This window comes from Balaenoptera musculus, chromosome 20 (assembly GCF_009873245.2).
Source record: "Balaenoptera musculus isolate JJ_BM4_2016_0621 chromosome 20, mBalMus1.pri.v3, whole genome shotgun sequence".
NCBI classification, from domain to species: Eukaryota; Metazoa; Chordata; class Mammalia; order Artiodactyla; family Balaenopteridae; genus Balaenoptera; species Balaenoptera musculus.
The window spans coordinates 50,130,522-50,144,823 of record NC_045804.1 but is presented as its reverse complement, the minus strand read 5'-3'; the positions used below and the strand labels follow the sequence as shown (position 1 = coordinate 50,144,823).

At 49.6% G+C, this 14,302-nt stretch overlaps 2 protein-coding genes across 3 annotated transcripts; one reads left to right on the top strand and one right to left on the bottom strand.

The window, feature by feature from the left end:
• Positions 1-4,888: 4,888 nt before the first annotated feature.
• TM4SF5 (transmembrane 4 L six family member 5) lies at positions 4,889-11,341 on the top strand. The gene is made up of 5 exons (XM_036837685.1): positions 4,889-5,237; positions 10,161-10,241; positions 10,618-10,754; positions 10,990-11,173; positions 11,248-11,341. The coding sequence occupies exons 1-5, from the start codon at positions 5,064-5,066 to the stop codon at positions 11,260-11,262; spliced, it is 591 nt and encodes a 196-aa protein (XP_036693580.1). The 5' UTR covers positions 4,889-5,063; the 3' UTR covers positions 11,263-11,341.
• Positions 11,342-12,494: 1,153 nt separating this feature from the next.
• On the bottom strand, positions 12,495-13,560 carry VMO1 (vitelline membrane outer layer 1 homolog). 2 transcript variants are annotated; one of them, XM_036835406.1, is made up of 3 exons: positions 13,314-13,558; positions 13,119-13,235; positions 12,495-12,858 (listed from the first exon to the last, which is right to left on the bottom strand). In XM_036835406.1, the coding sequence occupies exons 1-3, from the start codon at positions 13,497-13,499 to the stop codon at positions 12,841-12,843; spliced, it is 321 nt and encodes a 106-aa protein (XP_036691301.1). In that variant the 5' UTR covers positions 13,500-13,558; the 3' UTR covers positions 12,495-12,840. The 2 variants fall into 2 exon arrangements, with proteins under 2 accessions (XP_036691301.1, XP_036691302.1); XM_036835407.1 differs by having other exon boundaries at positions 12,509-12,858; positions 13,119-13,232; positions 13,312-13,560.
• Between the last annotated feature and the right edge of the window lie 742 nt (positions 13,561-14,302).

Sequence of the window (14,302 nt, the reverse complement as noted above, 5' to 3'; positions counted from 1 at the left end):
ATAAAAATTATTTCCAGTTATGCCAAGATTTCCCCATTTTTGGAGTTTTTATTTCACTTCATCTCTTGGTGAGTTAAAATATCTTAAAAAAAAAAAAAAAAAAAGGAGAAGAAGGAGACATAGTGGTATTTCCAAACCCAAACATTCTCAGAAATGCAGTTCTGTTGCCCTTCACACGCAAGAGGAAACTTGCATACACGTACAATAACTGACTCATAGCTTGTGTCATGACTATATATGTTGCTCCCTTGTCTTCTGGGCATTTAGTGTTACAGAGACGTCTCAAGCCTGAACGACTTTTGTTCCTTTCTAGGAAGCCTTTTAACTTTGCTGAGCTGTATTCTTTAATTCACATATTTAGTCAGGATGGATCTGGGTTCAGTGCACTTTTAATACTTCACCTGGGATACAGTACGCCCTCCAGCCCACTAACTCAAGTGGAGCCGCGCCCTGGGGAAGCCTTCTCCGAGCACAGATTTGTCACCTGTGACGTCACTCCCACCAGCTCTGTTCTTATCTTTGGGAGCAGCTGGTTTCCTTACCTTCCGTCTCTATTCTCCCTCTTATCTTCCCTTGCGCTGTTTTGATCGCTGGTCCTTTTTTTCTAATCTTTTGGTCCTTTTCCTGTGCATCTTGCTCAAGTTTGTCCTCTGTATCCCTCTCCCGCTTTGCCCCACTTTCAGTCTTGTTCTTCAGTGCTTCTCACGTGGACTTTAGCTCTCTTTGTGCATTTTTTGAGTTTCCATGCAATTCTCCTTCTTCCCCAAACACGCACTGGTGCCTTTTCATCTCAGTCTTTCATTCCTTAAAGAACTCTGCTCCTCCTTCTAGTGAAACCCTTCCTGAAAATTCCTTCCAAATCCTACAGTAAATATTTCTCAAGAGTTCTGTTTCTTTCTTTCAGTCTTCAGGACGATGTGCCCTTTCCCTTGTTTTGATGAAGTTTTTCAGAATCCCTATAATGTTTTTAACATTATTTTTCCGTGCATACGGAGTTGTACAAAATGTAATAGAAATGAATACACAACCACCCCCCACACACAACTTTTCTTTTTTTCTCTTCACTTATCCTGAAAAGCAGAACCATCTCTCAGACTCAGGACTGATGAACTTGTAGTGAATATGCAGCTTCTCTTGGCCCTACTCCCTGTCCATCAGGACAATGGCTGAATCCCCGCTCCAGGCTTAAGTGGGAAGACCCGTGACATGGGTATCACAGCTGCTCTAGTGGTTCAACATCACTTCCGGTGACTCAGCAGAACCACGCGTCCTCTGCCTCACCTCGGACCCGGGCTCCCCACCTCTACTCCCCAGGGCTTCTTCCTCCTGCACTGTTTCTGAATACCTGTTCTCTACACAATTCTCTTCCTATGGCTTCTGCTTATTTATAGATTCAGTTGCCTTGTGGCTTTTGCTCACTCCCTGCTTTCATACTTCTCTCAGTTCCCTCTGATGACTCTCAGGTTGGGGCCATCCTTCCCTCTGATGACTCTCAGGTTGTCTTCAGTCAACTTTCCCAAGAATGAAGATCCAATTCATTGATCAGTCATCATTCAGTGAGGGTACCTCTCTCTGTTGGGCAGAGTTCTTACCTCAAGCAACCACACAGGTCTCTGGTTTCATGTCTGCTTTTGGGTTGGCTACTCCTTCTTGGATCAATCAGCTGTGGCCTAGATAATGGGGTCTGTGTCAGTCAGCTATTGCTGTGGAACAAAAAAATCCCACGAAGTCTTAGTGGCCTACAAATACCAGCATTTATTTCACTCATACATTGGTTTCACTCAACATTGGTTGAGTGAAACCAATGTGTGGATTGGTTGGAGGTCAGCTGATGTAGGCTGGGATCTTGTATCTTACACCTTCCTTTTACCAGTGAGCTAACTCAGGCATGTTCTCCTAAAGCCCATATCTGGGTCTCACGCATGCAACTGTGAATCCCTGTACTCTCCAGCACAAGGCTCTGTCCACAGCAACGGCTTAATGAATTCATCTCTGTGTCAAAAAAGACTCTTTAGAAAATTCCCTGGCAGTCCAACGGTTAGGACTCTGTGCTTTCACTGCCGAGTGCCTGGGTTCAACCCCTGGTCAGGGAACTGAGATCCCACAAGACACACTGCAGGGCCAAAAGAAAAAAAAAAAACTACAGATTCAATGCAATCCCTATCAAATTACCAATGGCACTTTTCACAGAACTAGAACAAAAAAAAATCTTAAATTTTGTATGGAGAGACAAAAGACTCCAGATAGCCAAAGCCACAGTAATCAAGACGGTATGGTACTGGCACAAAAACAGAAATATGGATCAATGGAACAGAATAGAAAGCCCAGAGATAAACCCACACACATCTGGTCACCTTATCTTTGACAAAGGAGGCAGGAATATACAATGGAGAAAAGACAGCCTCTTCAATAGGTGGTGCTGGGAAAAATGGACAGATACGTGTAAAAGGATGAAATTAGAACACACCCTAACGCTATACACAAAAATAAACTCAAAATGGATTAAAGACCTAAATGTCAGGCCAGACACTATAAAACTCTTAGACGAAAACATAGGCAGAAGACTCTATGACATAAATCACAGCAAGATCCTTTTTGACCCACCTCCTAGAGTAAGGGAAATAAAAACAAAAATAAACAAATGGGACCTAATGAAACTTAAAAGCTTCTGCACAGCAAAGGAAATCATAAACAAGATGAAAAGACAACCCTCAGAATGGGAGAAAATATTTCCAAACAAAGCAACTGACAAAGGATTAATCTCCAAAATATACAAGCAGCTCATGCAGCTCAATATCACAAAAACAAACAACCCAATCCAAAAATGGGCAGAAGACCTAAATTGACATTTCTCCAAAGAAGACATACATATGGCAAACAAATACATGAAAAGATGCTCAAAATCACTAATCATTAGAGAAATGAAAATCAAAACCACAATGAGGTATCACCTCACACTGGTCAGAATGGCCATCATCAAAAAATCTAGAAACAATAAATGCTGGAAAGGGTGTGGAGAAAAGGGAACCCTCCTGCACTGTTGGTGGGAATGTAAATTGATACAGTCGCTATGGAGAACAGTATGGAGGTTCCTTAAAAAATTAAAAATAGAACTACCATATGACCCAGCAATCCCACTACTGGGCATATACCCTGAGAAAACCATAATTCAAAAAGCTACATGTACCACGATATTCATTGCAGCACTATTTACAATAGCTAGGACATGGAAGTAACCTAAATGCCCATCAACAGATGAATGGATAAAGAAGATGTGGCACATATATACAATGGAATATTACTCAGCCATAAAAAGGAACGAAATTGAGTTATTTGTAGTGAGGTGGATGGACCTAGAGTCTGTCATACAGAGTGAAGTCAGTCAGAAAGAGAAAAACAAATACCGTATGCTAACGCATATATATGGAATTTTAAAAAGCAGTACTGATGAACCTAGTGGCAGGGCAGGAATAAAGACGCAGATGTAGAGAACGGACTTGAGGGCACAGGGTGGGGGAAGGGGAAGCTGGGATGAAGTGAGAGTAGCATTGACATATATACATTACCAAATGTAAAATGGACGGCTAGTGGGAAGCTGCTGCATAGCACAAGGAGATCAACTCGATGCTTTGAGACAACCTAGAGGGATGGGATAGGAAGGGTGGGAGGGAGGGGATATGGGGATAATGGGGATATATGTATACATATAGCTAATTCACTTTGTTGTACAGCAGAAACTAACACAACACTGTAAAGCATTTATACTCCAATAAAGACGTGGAAAAAAAAATGCTGTCGTGTGCAGCTCAAAATAGAGGGAGGTTTAAAAAAAACAACAAAAAAAGACTCTTTACCCTGCAGTTGACAGAAACACAACTCAAACTGGTTCACATAATCAAAAGTTTCCAAGGACTGATCAGGCTTCAGGCATAGCTGGATCTACACGTTCACATGATGTCATCAAGACTTAGTCTTGTGAATTCCTTAGCGGTCCAGTGGTTAGGACTCTGCGCTTCCACTGCCGAGGGCCCAGCTTCAATTCCTGGTCAGGGAACTAAGATCCCACAAGTCGGGGGGTGGTGCGGGGGGGGGACTTAGTCTCTCTCCATCTCTTGACTAGTCTTTCCTCTGGATTTTCTTCACTCTCCAGCAGGCAGGTGACAATATGCCACCAGCAACTGCAGCAGCGCAACAAAAACAGGAATTCTTTGACCTCAGATTGCCAACAACAAGAACCAGAAATTGGTTCCCACGGGGCTGGCTTGGATCACGTGGCCATTGCTGAATCAAACACGGAGGCCAGGGGGATGGATGCTTTAATCAATGAGACCTCAGTGGTGGTCTCAACAGGAAGACGGTTCAATAAACAGACATTAACAAGAAGAAACAAAAGGCTAATGAACCTCCACCACCATCTTTAGTTTCTTTCCAGGAGAAAATCTCCCTATGGGACTAAAAGGGCACCATACACTGGCTTAGTGTGTCCTCGGTTACAAAATGTTTCTCACCCTCACCTTGACCCTTTTTTTTTTTTTTTTTGGCCACCCCACGCGGCTTGCAGGATCTTAGTTCCCCAACCAGGGATCGAACCCAGGCCGCAGGCAGTGAGGGTGCTGAGTCCTAATCACTGGACCGCCAGGGAACTCCCTAATCCATTTAATCCTCACCACCTGCCCGTGAGCCAAGGGCATACCTTGGCTGTATACCCTTTGTACAGATGAGGCAACTGAGACAGAGACATTAAGGGGCTTGGCTAAGTCACAAAGCAGGTAAGGAGTCGACCAAGGTTCTGTGGAGAGGTGTGTGCAGAAAAAGAGGAAGAACACACTGAGCCCAGGCAACTTCCTCTGCGTGTCAAGCTCCCCCACCTCCTCCACCACATCCTCCCCTTGGCCGCGTCTCTGCTGCAGCCCCGTGTCTCCTGCCTCTGTCCCTTATCATCGGCTACTGCCAGCTTCACCACACCTCCTCCTCGACCTTTGCTCCGGGCTTGTTTTTCCCTCTGGACTGGGGAACCTCAGGCTCACTTTCACTTGCTGCCTGTCCTTGCCAAGAGCCTCACCATGTGCACAGGAAAGTGTGCCCGCTTCGTGGGGCTCTCCCTCATCCTCCTCTCCCTGGTCTGCATTGTGGCCAACGCCCTCCTGCTAGTGCCCAACGGTCAGACCACCTGGACCAAGGACCACCTCAGCTTGCAAGTCTGGCTCATGGCTGGCTTCATCGGCGGGGGCCTGATGGTGAGAGGGCTGGCCAGGGCACACGGGCCAGGGGGCTGGGCGCCACTCTCCGGGGTCCTGAACAGGAGGGAGAGGGAGTGAGGGAAAAGGATGGCTGCCCGGGAAGGGATGGCGGTGGCTTGGTGGGGACCAGGAGCCCGCCCAGGCTGCCCCCAAACACTGAGCACTCTGTAGGGGAGGTTCTCAGCCCCAGGGTCCTGAGCTGAATGTCTGAGGGGGATGAGAAGGAAGGAGCCTTACTGCTCGACACTGTTCCCTCCTGGGTACGGAGTATGTCCTACCAGCCCCTCGCCATCCCCCCTGCTGAGCAGATGCTGGGAACACCTACTACAGGGGTTGAGGCAGAAGGAACAGCTGGTTGCATGGGAGGTTATCAGGTTAAGATAATAATGGGCTTGGTGTGGGTGTGGTTTACAGTGACAGCATCTGGAGCCAGGGAGCGATGTCGCAGGTCAGTCTTTCTACCTATCAGCTCAGTGTCACCTCCCCCACTTCCATGTCCCTTCACTCTCCACCCAGGTTTCTGGATACCCACTGTGCGCTGGGCACTAAGTATAAACTCAGAATCCGGGTCAGTATGGTGGAGAAGGGGTCCCCGTGGCTCCCTGGAAACCAGGATCTGTCAGGAGAAATTGAGGAAGGGGAGACACAGACTTCCTGGACTTCCTAACCCCCATTCGCCACCCCCCTCCCCATTCAGGGAACTTTTTTGTTGTTTTGTTTGTGCACCGCGTGGCATGCGGGTTCTTGGTTCCCCCACCAGGGATTGAAACCGTGCCCACTGTCTTAACCGCTGGACCGCCAGGGAATCCCTAGGGGAACTTTTTGGAAGGTCAAGCCAATTTAACATCCTTATGGCATGAAGACAAAAGACCTACCCTGCACGGTTCCCCACTTCTCAGGATGGCTGACTGATGAAATTCTCTGGGGGATGCCTCACCTTTGTCTCTTTCACTGGCCACAAGTCTGTTAGCTAATGGGGACACCTCTTCTCCTTTACCCAACAATCCCCTCTTACCCATCCAGGCCTGTCCTCCTACTCCCCCTCCCCCTCCCCCATGGATTTATGGCTGCTGGACTCCACCCCATACCTCTGACCTCAACTCTCTGTGAGACGTCACACTCCTCCCAGCCCCACCCTCTCCGCCGCTGTCACATCACACCCCTCCTCCAGCCCAAACCACCACCACCTCCCCACGATCTTACCTGCCTGCTTCTGGCGAGACCCCCAAGGATGCCCTCACAACATGCTCATTCCCAGCTGCCCTCCGGCCTCCATGCTCTCAGCCACCCTGGAGAAGGTTCTCAAGTGTATTCACAGTTCATGCTATGCCACAGGCACACAGGCAAGGGCCCTGCACCCCCTGAAGCCGGTGTTTCTGCTGGGGAGACACACAGTATCAAGGAAGCAAAAATGTACGCCCCACAGGAGGAAGGGCTGCCTGTTTCATTGGCTGCTGTATGCCAGGCGCCTAGGCCTGGATTAACAGGCACTGGATTAATAGTGAATGAACAAAGTAAACAGACGAGTGAGGTGATCTCAGATAAAAGTAGGGACCATCAAGAAAACAAAGCAGGATGCTGTCGTAAAGAGCTCCTGAGGCAAAGTGGGGGGCCACTTCTTATAGCATTTTCAAGGAAGGCCTTGATGAGGTGACTTCTGAACTGAGACCCAAAAGACAAAAAGAAGGAATCAGCATGGCAGACAGGTGAGTACAAAGTGTAAGGCAGGAATAGGCCTGCACATCTCAGGACTGGAGAGGCCGCCAGTGCAGCTGAGGTTTGATGAAGTGAAATCGGAGGAGGGCAGAGACCAGAGCACCTATACCCTTGAGAGGCACAGTGAGGAACCTGAAGTTTATTAGAAGTTCACAGAAAACTATTGAAGGACTTTTTACCTTTCTAAAAAGTCATACAGACAAATGCCCAGATCCTTAATATACAGCTCAGTGAATTTTTATAAAGGGAACACACCCATATTCTCGGCACTCAGATCAAGATGTGGGTCATTACAAGAACCCCAGACAGGCCTCCCACCAGGCCCTACCCCACACCAACAAGGGCCCCACTATCCTGACTTCTATCCCAGAGGTTAGTTTTGTCTGTTTAGCACTTTATATAAATGGAATCATACAGAGTGGACACTTTTGTTCTGGCTTCTTGAGGTCAACATTATGTTTGTAAGTTTCATCCATATTGTTACACAGTGCTGTAGTTTATTATTTCTAATATTTACACAATTATCTCCATTGTGTAAGTATTACTACAATTTATTTAAACATTCTACTGTTGATGGACATTTGGATAGTTCCCAACTTGGGTTTATTCTAAATAATGCTCTATAAACGTTCCTGTAAATGTCTTTAGGTGAATGTACGTTTGCATTTCTGTTGGATAGATACCTAGGAGTAAAACTGCTGATTCTTAAGGTATGCAAATGTTCAGTGCTAACAGATATTACCAAAGAGTTGTCTGAAGTACTTATGCCAATTGTATTCCCACCAGCAAAGGATGAGAGTTCTAGTTGCTCCATATCCCGCTGGATATGGCTGGCTGCTGGGTGGTGAGTAAACAGTAGGAGGTCAGCACTGGATGCAGAAAGACCAGACTGAGGTCACTACACTTGTCCAGGGGAGATGATAGCGGCTTAGATGAGGCCAGTGGCCATGGAGATGGAGAAAAGTAAACAGACTCGAGCTATAAACTCAGTGCTTCCTCCTGCCTTTTCAATTACCCTTCCCTTTTCAATGAGACGAGATAGCAGAGAGCAAGACAGACGAGTTCAGACAACAAAAGGAAACACTTTGGCTAGAAAAGTAAAAATCAGGGACTTCTCTGGTGGTCCAGTGGCTAAGACTCCGTGCTCCCAATGCAGGGGGCCTGGGTTCCATCCCTGGTCGGGGAACTAAGATCCCACATGCCGCAACTAAAGATCCCGCGTACTGCAACTAAGATCTGGTACAGCCAAATAAATAAGTAAATATTTTTTAAAAAATCACAAACAGGGCTTCCCTGGTGGCACAGTGGTTGAGAATCCACCTGCCAATGCAGGGGACACAATGCAGGGTTCGATCCCTGGTCCGGGAAGATCCCACATGCTGCAGAACAACTAAGCCCTGTGAGCTACAACTACTGAGCCTGTGCTCTAGAGCCCGTGAGCCACAACTACTGAGCCTGCGTGCTGCAACTACTGAAGCCCATGCCTAGAGCCCGGGCTCCACAACAAGAGAAGCCACTGCAGTAAGAAGCCCGTGCACCTCAACAAAGAGTAGCCTCCACTTGTGGCAACTAGAGAAACCCTGTGCGCAGGAACAAAGACCCAACACAGCCAAAAATAAATAAATAAATTTATAAAAAAAAAAACCACAAACAGAGAGGTCGTTTGAAATTGGTAAATCCAAATTCCAGGTGTCTTTGGATCCAGGAGCTTCTGAGTAAGTGATGTAACCAGAAAGGCCAAGCAAGGGGGCCAGCACTGGCCCTAGACCTGCCATGAGACATGGAAGAGGGAAGAGTGTCTGGTGGAAAGTTCATTCAACTCTGCAGGTGTTTCTGTAAGGTTGCTGTGGATGATATAATGGAACTAAAACTCTCAGCCCCTCCCTTGGAGAAGATCAAAATGCCGCCTTGTTGGTGTGTGCCAGACAAGGAAGACAGGGAGGCAAAGATCCGGACAGCTGTGGAATTCCAGAGATGGGAGACGGGCAAAGAACCTGGTCTGGTGCAACAAAATTAAGGCTGGAGCCAAAAGTGAGACGCCTCGAACGCCTTCCTGGAGTTCAGTCTTGATGGGCTACTCTTTGAGGAGACCCTAAAGGATTGGATCAGGGAAAAGACCAGTTGAAAGCTAAACTTAATCTGGTGGTAGCAATGTAGAATGGAATGTGAGTTGGCACAGGGCAAGAGATACAAAAATCTAGTAGGGAGGCTGAGCACATCCTTCTCATGGGATGTGATTGGGGATTGAACGTGGGGAAGAAAAAAGGACTGACAGATTCAAGAACCATTGAAGGAAAAGTTCCAAAGACTTGAGGTCTGGCTAGGTGTGAAGGATTCAAGTTTTCAGGCCGGGGTGACCTGCAGGATATTTCCACTGATGGAGACAAGAAAGCCAAAGGGAGATGAATTGGGGGGAACAAATTGTGAGATTAGTATGAGGCTGGATGAACTTAAACTAAAACCAAGACATTCAAACGAACATACCCTTCAGGCAGTTAGATTTGAATTTGGAGGCATCAATTTAGGAGACAACCATTGTTAGAGGGAGCAGCTGATGCCCTGGAAGGGGATGGGCTCTCTGAGGAGGGCCATGGGAGAAAGAAAGACAAAGAGGATCAGGGCTGTATCTTGGGGATTCCCACTCTTCCCATCGGAGTCTTACATGCTCCTCCACCCTCCACCATAATCCCAGTTCGCCAGGCATTCCAACACCACTATTCCTTCCTGCTGCTGAGCGACTCTATAGTTATTGACCATTTACTCTGAGCAAGTCTTGACATCAAGGCAACCTGTTATTTCATTAAATCCTGAGAACAGTCCATTTTACAGAGGACAAAACTGAGATCCAGAGAGATGAATCAATTCACGGAGTGTGAAGTGAGCAAAAGGTTGGCATTAAACCCAGGCCTCCTGACTCCCATTCAGTTGGGCACCTACTATATGCTGAGATTTATGGGGGATATAATGATATTGCGCTCTATCCTCCTGGAGGCTACAATCTGGACAGAGATAAGCAGGCACATAAATATAGATAAATTTAAAGCAGAGCCCCACATTGCTCCAGGAGAAGTAGAGATAAGGTCTCCCTACAGTCCAAATGACTGAAGGCATCACAGGAAGCTTACCTCGTCACATTACGGGGTAAGCACTGATCCAAGTTGGGGACCTGGGTGACTCGCTATCACATCGACTCTGATCCCACAGGTACTGTGTCCAGGAATTTCCGCTGTCCGGGCAGGGGGCAAAGGCTGTTGTGGTGCAGGCTGCTGTGGGAATCGCTGCAGGGTAAGATGCAAATTAAGACGGCACTCAGCATAGGTCTTTGAATCGGTCTTCGAAGAATCACACCTAAACCCCTCCACAGAATTCCCAGCTTCACGAGCTCCTCTGCAGAGTCCTAGGCTCCATCTTACCGCTCCCTCGCACCCGCAAATCTTAGGCTTCAGTGGGCCTGACCGGAGGGAACTACAATCCCCATGAACCTCCGCGGCCACTGGCTCTTAGAATTAGCCGAACTCCAAGCCCTGGAGTTTGACGGGAAATGTATTTTTAACGAGACTGGCTAGAGCTCGGTAACAAAGGGCGGGGGGAGCTAGGCGCGCTTTGCCCATGAGTGGGGCGGGGACGGCCCAACTCACCTCTCCTCGCACTGTGTATCCAGATGCTGCGATCGGTCTTCTGCTCGGCGTTCGGGATGCTTGGTGCCATCTACTGCCTCTCGGTATCAGGAGCCGGGCTCCGAATTGGACCACAGTGCTTAAAGGACGGCTCCTGGGCATACCACTTCCAACAAACCGCGTAAGGCTCAGCCTGTATTCGCGCCCCCGCCCCCATTCTCTGCTACTGCCCACCTGCCTTTCCCACGTGGACTGAGAAACCTAGGTGGGACTCGGCTTCGAGACAGCTTCCTCCACGTGGGCCGAACGAGTCCTTTGCATATCCCCCTCGGCGCCTGCGCGGGGCAGGGAGCCCCGGGGGGGGGGGGGCGCTCCGCGTGACCTCCTTCTCTCACGTGACCCTGCCCCGCCCGCAGAGGCTCCTACCTGCTCAACCGCACTCAGTGGAGCGCGTGCGTGGAGCCGCCTGGCGTGGTCTCCTGGAACGTGACGCTCTTCTCGCTGCTGGTGGCCGCCTCCTGCCTGGAGATTTTGCTGTGTGGGGTGCAGCTGGTGAACGCGTCCATTGGTGTCTTCTGCGGCGACTGTCGGAAGAAGGAGGTGGGAAGGTGTGGGATGGAGCTGTCGAGGAAATCTATTCACTCCCTGACTGCGTCCTCACTTTTTTTTCGCAGGGCGCCCCTCACTGAGGCTCCACGGATCTGGTCCGTCGCTCCTGGACACCCGCCTGGCCCGCCCCCGCCCTGGAATAAAGTATTTAGAGCTCTCTTCCGCGTCTCAGATTGTGCCCTATACAAGAAGTGTCCGAAGGTCTCCAGATACACCGTGGCTTGGGGCTCTCGTGTTTGGGACCCTTGCACCCGGCTTGTTATTTCCTTAATAAATAGTTATTGAGGGGCTTCCCTGGTGGCGCAGTGGTTGAGAATCTGCCTGCCAATGCAGGGGACACGGGTTCGAGCCCTGGTCTGGGAAGATCCCACATGCCGCGGAGCGACTACGCCCGTGAGCCACAATCGCTGAGCCTGTGCGTCTGGAGCCTGTGCTCCGCAACAAGAGAGGCCGCGATAGTGAGAGGCCCGCGCACCGCGATGAAGAGTGGCCCCCGCTTGCCGCAACTAGAGAAAAGCCCTCGCACAGAAACGAAGACCCAACACAGCCATAAATAAAAAATTAAAAAAAAATAGTTATTGAACTATTAGTGCACTGGAAATACTGTGTAAACAAGACAGGCAAGTTCTGTGCTCTTAAAGAATTTAACATTCCAGGGGTAGAAGATGGGCAATTTTTAAAAGAGGCAATAGATTATTTTAATTGGTGATAAGTACTTTTTTAAAACACGGAGGTAGTGGGATAGATATTGACTGATGGATGGACTTTTTTAATAAGATAAAGTCCAAGAAAGAGAAATTGGAGCTGAAATCTGGTGGATGGGCTAACCATCTGGACAGTTGGGGGATTCCAGGCAGAGAGGGCAGGAAGGACAAAGACCCTCAATTGGACTCAGCATACAGAAAAGCCACTGTTTGAGTTTTGGCGGGGGGAGGGCGGGGAGGAAAACTATGGAAAAGACATGTTAGCCTCCTAAGTTCTAGAAAATGAAACCTTAAGACGATATAGCATTGTCACCTCCTAATTTGGTAGAAGTTTCTTGATCTGGGGTCACTGGTGGTTCAGAAAGGAAACAACCTGGTCTCTTAATGGGGACGATGTGTCTGCAGAGGCTCACAGAAAGGCAGGGACTTCCTTAACTTGCACGCAAAATTCTGTTTAAGTGTGTCTTTTCTGAACTATGGGTCGGTAACTTTCAGTAGCTTGCCATGGACTCCTGAGACCAAATCCTAATTGGGCCTGGCCCAATGCTAGGTTAGGAGGAAGATGGGGCTACGCAGTTTCCCACCCCTAAAACAAGCGAGACCAAAGCCAAGACAGAGAAGCTTTAATAGCGGAGGTGGGACTAGGCTTGGGCTGGGAGAGGGCGGCGATGGTGTTAACTGCGACACCAGAAAAAGCGCGCGTCGTTAACATGGGTGTCATCGCGGAGGCCTCTAGGCTGCTCGATCTTGGTCTGCAAGCCGCACACTCCTTTAGGGCAAGGCTCACTCCAGTCTCCAAAGTCTCCCCAGGACAGACCGGGCCCCTGCAACTCCGTGCTGTCGGAGCAGCGGAAGCGCACGTTGTTCGCAGCCGTGTTGTCCCCGGGGGTCACGGGTGCCTCCACGCGAAGCGAGAAAGCCACCAGGAAGCCGCTGCCGGGACACCACAGCGGCTCACTCCACGCGCCCCACCTGCGAGGGAAGCAGAGACGCGCGGTCTGCGCGGGCGCCCCCTACCCACCTCCAGCCGGACCCAGGCCTCGGGGCTTCCCAGCCAGGTTCAACAGTCACCTGACCTCCACCGAGGTGCGGAGCTGGGAGTCTCCCACCCGCTTCCCAGGTCTAAACCTCCCCACAGCTCTGGAGGAACCTGCCTGTCGGTACGGGATGTGCGTAACGGAGAGCAAGGGGCATACCCCGACCCTAGGGGATCCTCGGCCCCTGCCCCCCACCTTCCAGACTGGGACTCCACCACGTGCGTGTTGAGCTCCGCATTCCCGCGCGCGCAGTGCAGCCGGATTCCGTTCAGAGCCGTGTCGTCGCCAGGAATGCCTTGGGGGGGGCTCCACCTGGGCGGCGGAGGACGAGTCAGAAGACTGCCATCCTCTGCTTGGGGTCCCCACCAAGACCTAGGCCTGAGCCCCTACCTTGAGCGAGAACCCGCTGGCGAAGAATCCGTCAGGACACATCTCTGGCCAGGCCCAGTCGCCCCAGGGGCCCCCGTTGGTCACCTCGATGACCAATGTGTAGCCGCTCAACGCATCTGCTCTTGCACGCCCGAAGCACGTCGCCCACAGCAGCAGAAGCAGCTTGGCTCCCGCGCCCTGCTCCATCCCGCAGCCTCTGTGAGCCCGGGCCCTTTGTGCAGGTGTATACCACCTTTGCCCTAAGAGGGCTCCGATTGCGGAAGGGCCACCTGAATTAAGTGACACTCAAAACCAATCCGTTCCGGAAGCCTACAAACTTGTTTCTCAGCTCAGGGAGACAGACGCTCCCAGCGCCAGAGGAGGAAGGGCAGCAAGAACCCACGGGTTTAAATAACCACCAACCTACCGAACGTTTACAGACTATAGGCCACGAATCATGGTTAGCGTTTTGCTGGCATGTTTTATTTAATCCACACAACAATTTTAGGAGGTGAGAATTACCATGCCTATTCTGCCAGTGAGGGAACTAGGGCTGCGAAATTGCAAGCGACTTGCCTAAGGTCACAGTCAGCAAGCCAGGGAACATTCCAACACTAGGAAATGGGGAACCCACGGCTAGGGATGGAAGTGATGGTTCCAGAATCCCACTGGACAGGGACCCCAGGGACCTCCAGGATGTGAGGGAGCATCGGAGTGAGACAGGGCAAGAATCCATGAACTGTGGGAGCTGGGAAGCATCTTGTGAGTGATTGGGGACCCGACGCCTTGAGAATCTGGGACACCCCTTCCCCTCAAAAGAAAATGTACACAGAGACAGGAAGAGTTTTAAAAAGTTTATGGACAGGGAACTGAGAACAGGAGACGCTATTTCTTCCATTGCTTCCTGTAGCCTTTCCCTCAATGTTTTTCCCCCTGTGACCACCAGGGGGACTCCTAATTTTAAAAAAAAACAACAAACAAATTTGCTATGGGGAGTACCACCCCTGATT

Coding starts and splice junctions, on each gene's coding strand:
- TM4SF5 (XM_036837685.1), top strand. CDS start 5,064: ATGTGCACAGGAAAGTGTGCCCGCTTCGTGGGGCTCTCCCTCATCCTC. Junction 5,238..10,160: donor TCATCGGCGGGGGCCTGATG/GTGAGAGGGCTG, acceptor CTGATCCCACAG/GTACTGTGTCCAGGAATTTC. Junction 10,755..10,989: donor TACCACTTCCAACAAACCGC/GTAAGGCTCAGC, acceptor CCCCGCCCGCAG/AGGCTCCTACCTGCTCAACC.
- VMO1 (XM_036835407.1), bottom strand. CDS start 13,499: ATGGAGCAGGGCGCGGGAGCCAAGCTGCTTCTGCTGCTGTGGGCGACG. Junction 13,233..13,311: donor AGCGGGTTCTCGCTCAAGGT/AGGGGCTCAGGC, acceptor GCCGCCCAGGTG/GAGCCCCCCCCAAGGCATTC. Junction 12,859..13,118: donor GTGGAGTCCCAGTCTGGAAG/GTGGGGGGCAGG, acceptor CTTCCCTCGCAG/GTGGGGCGCGTGGAGTGAGC.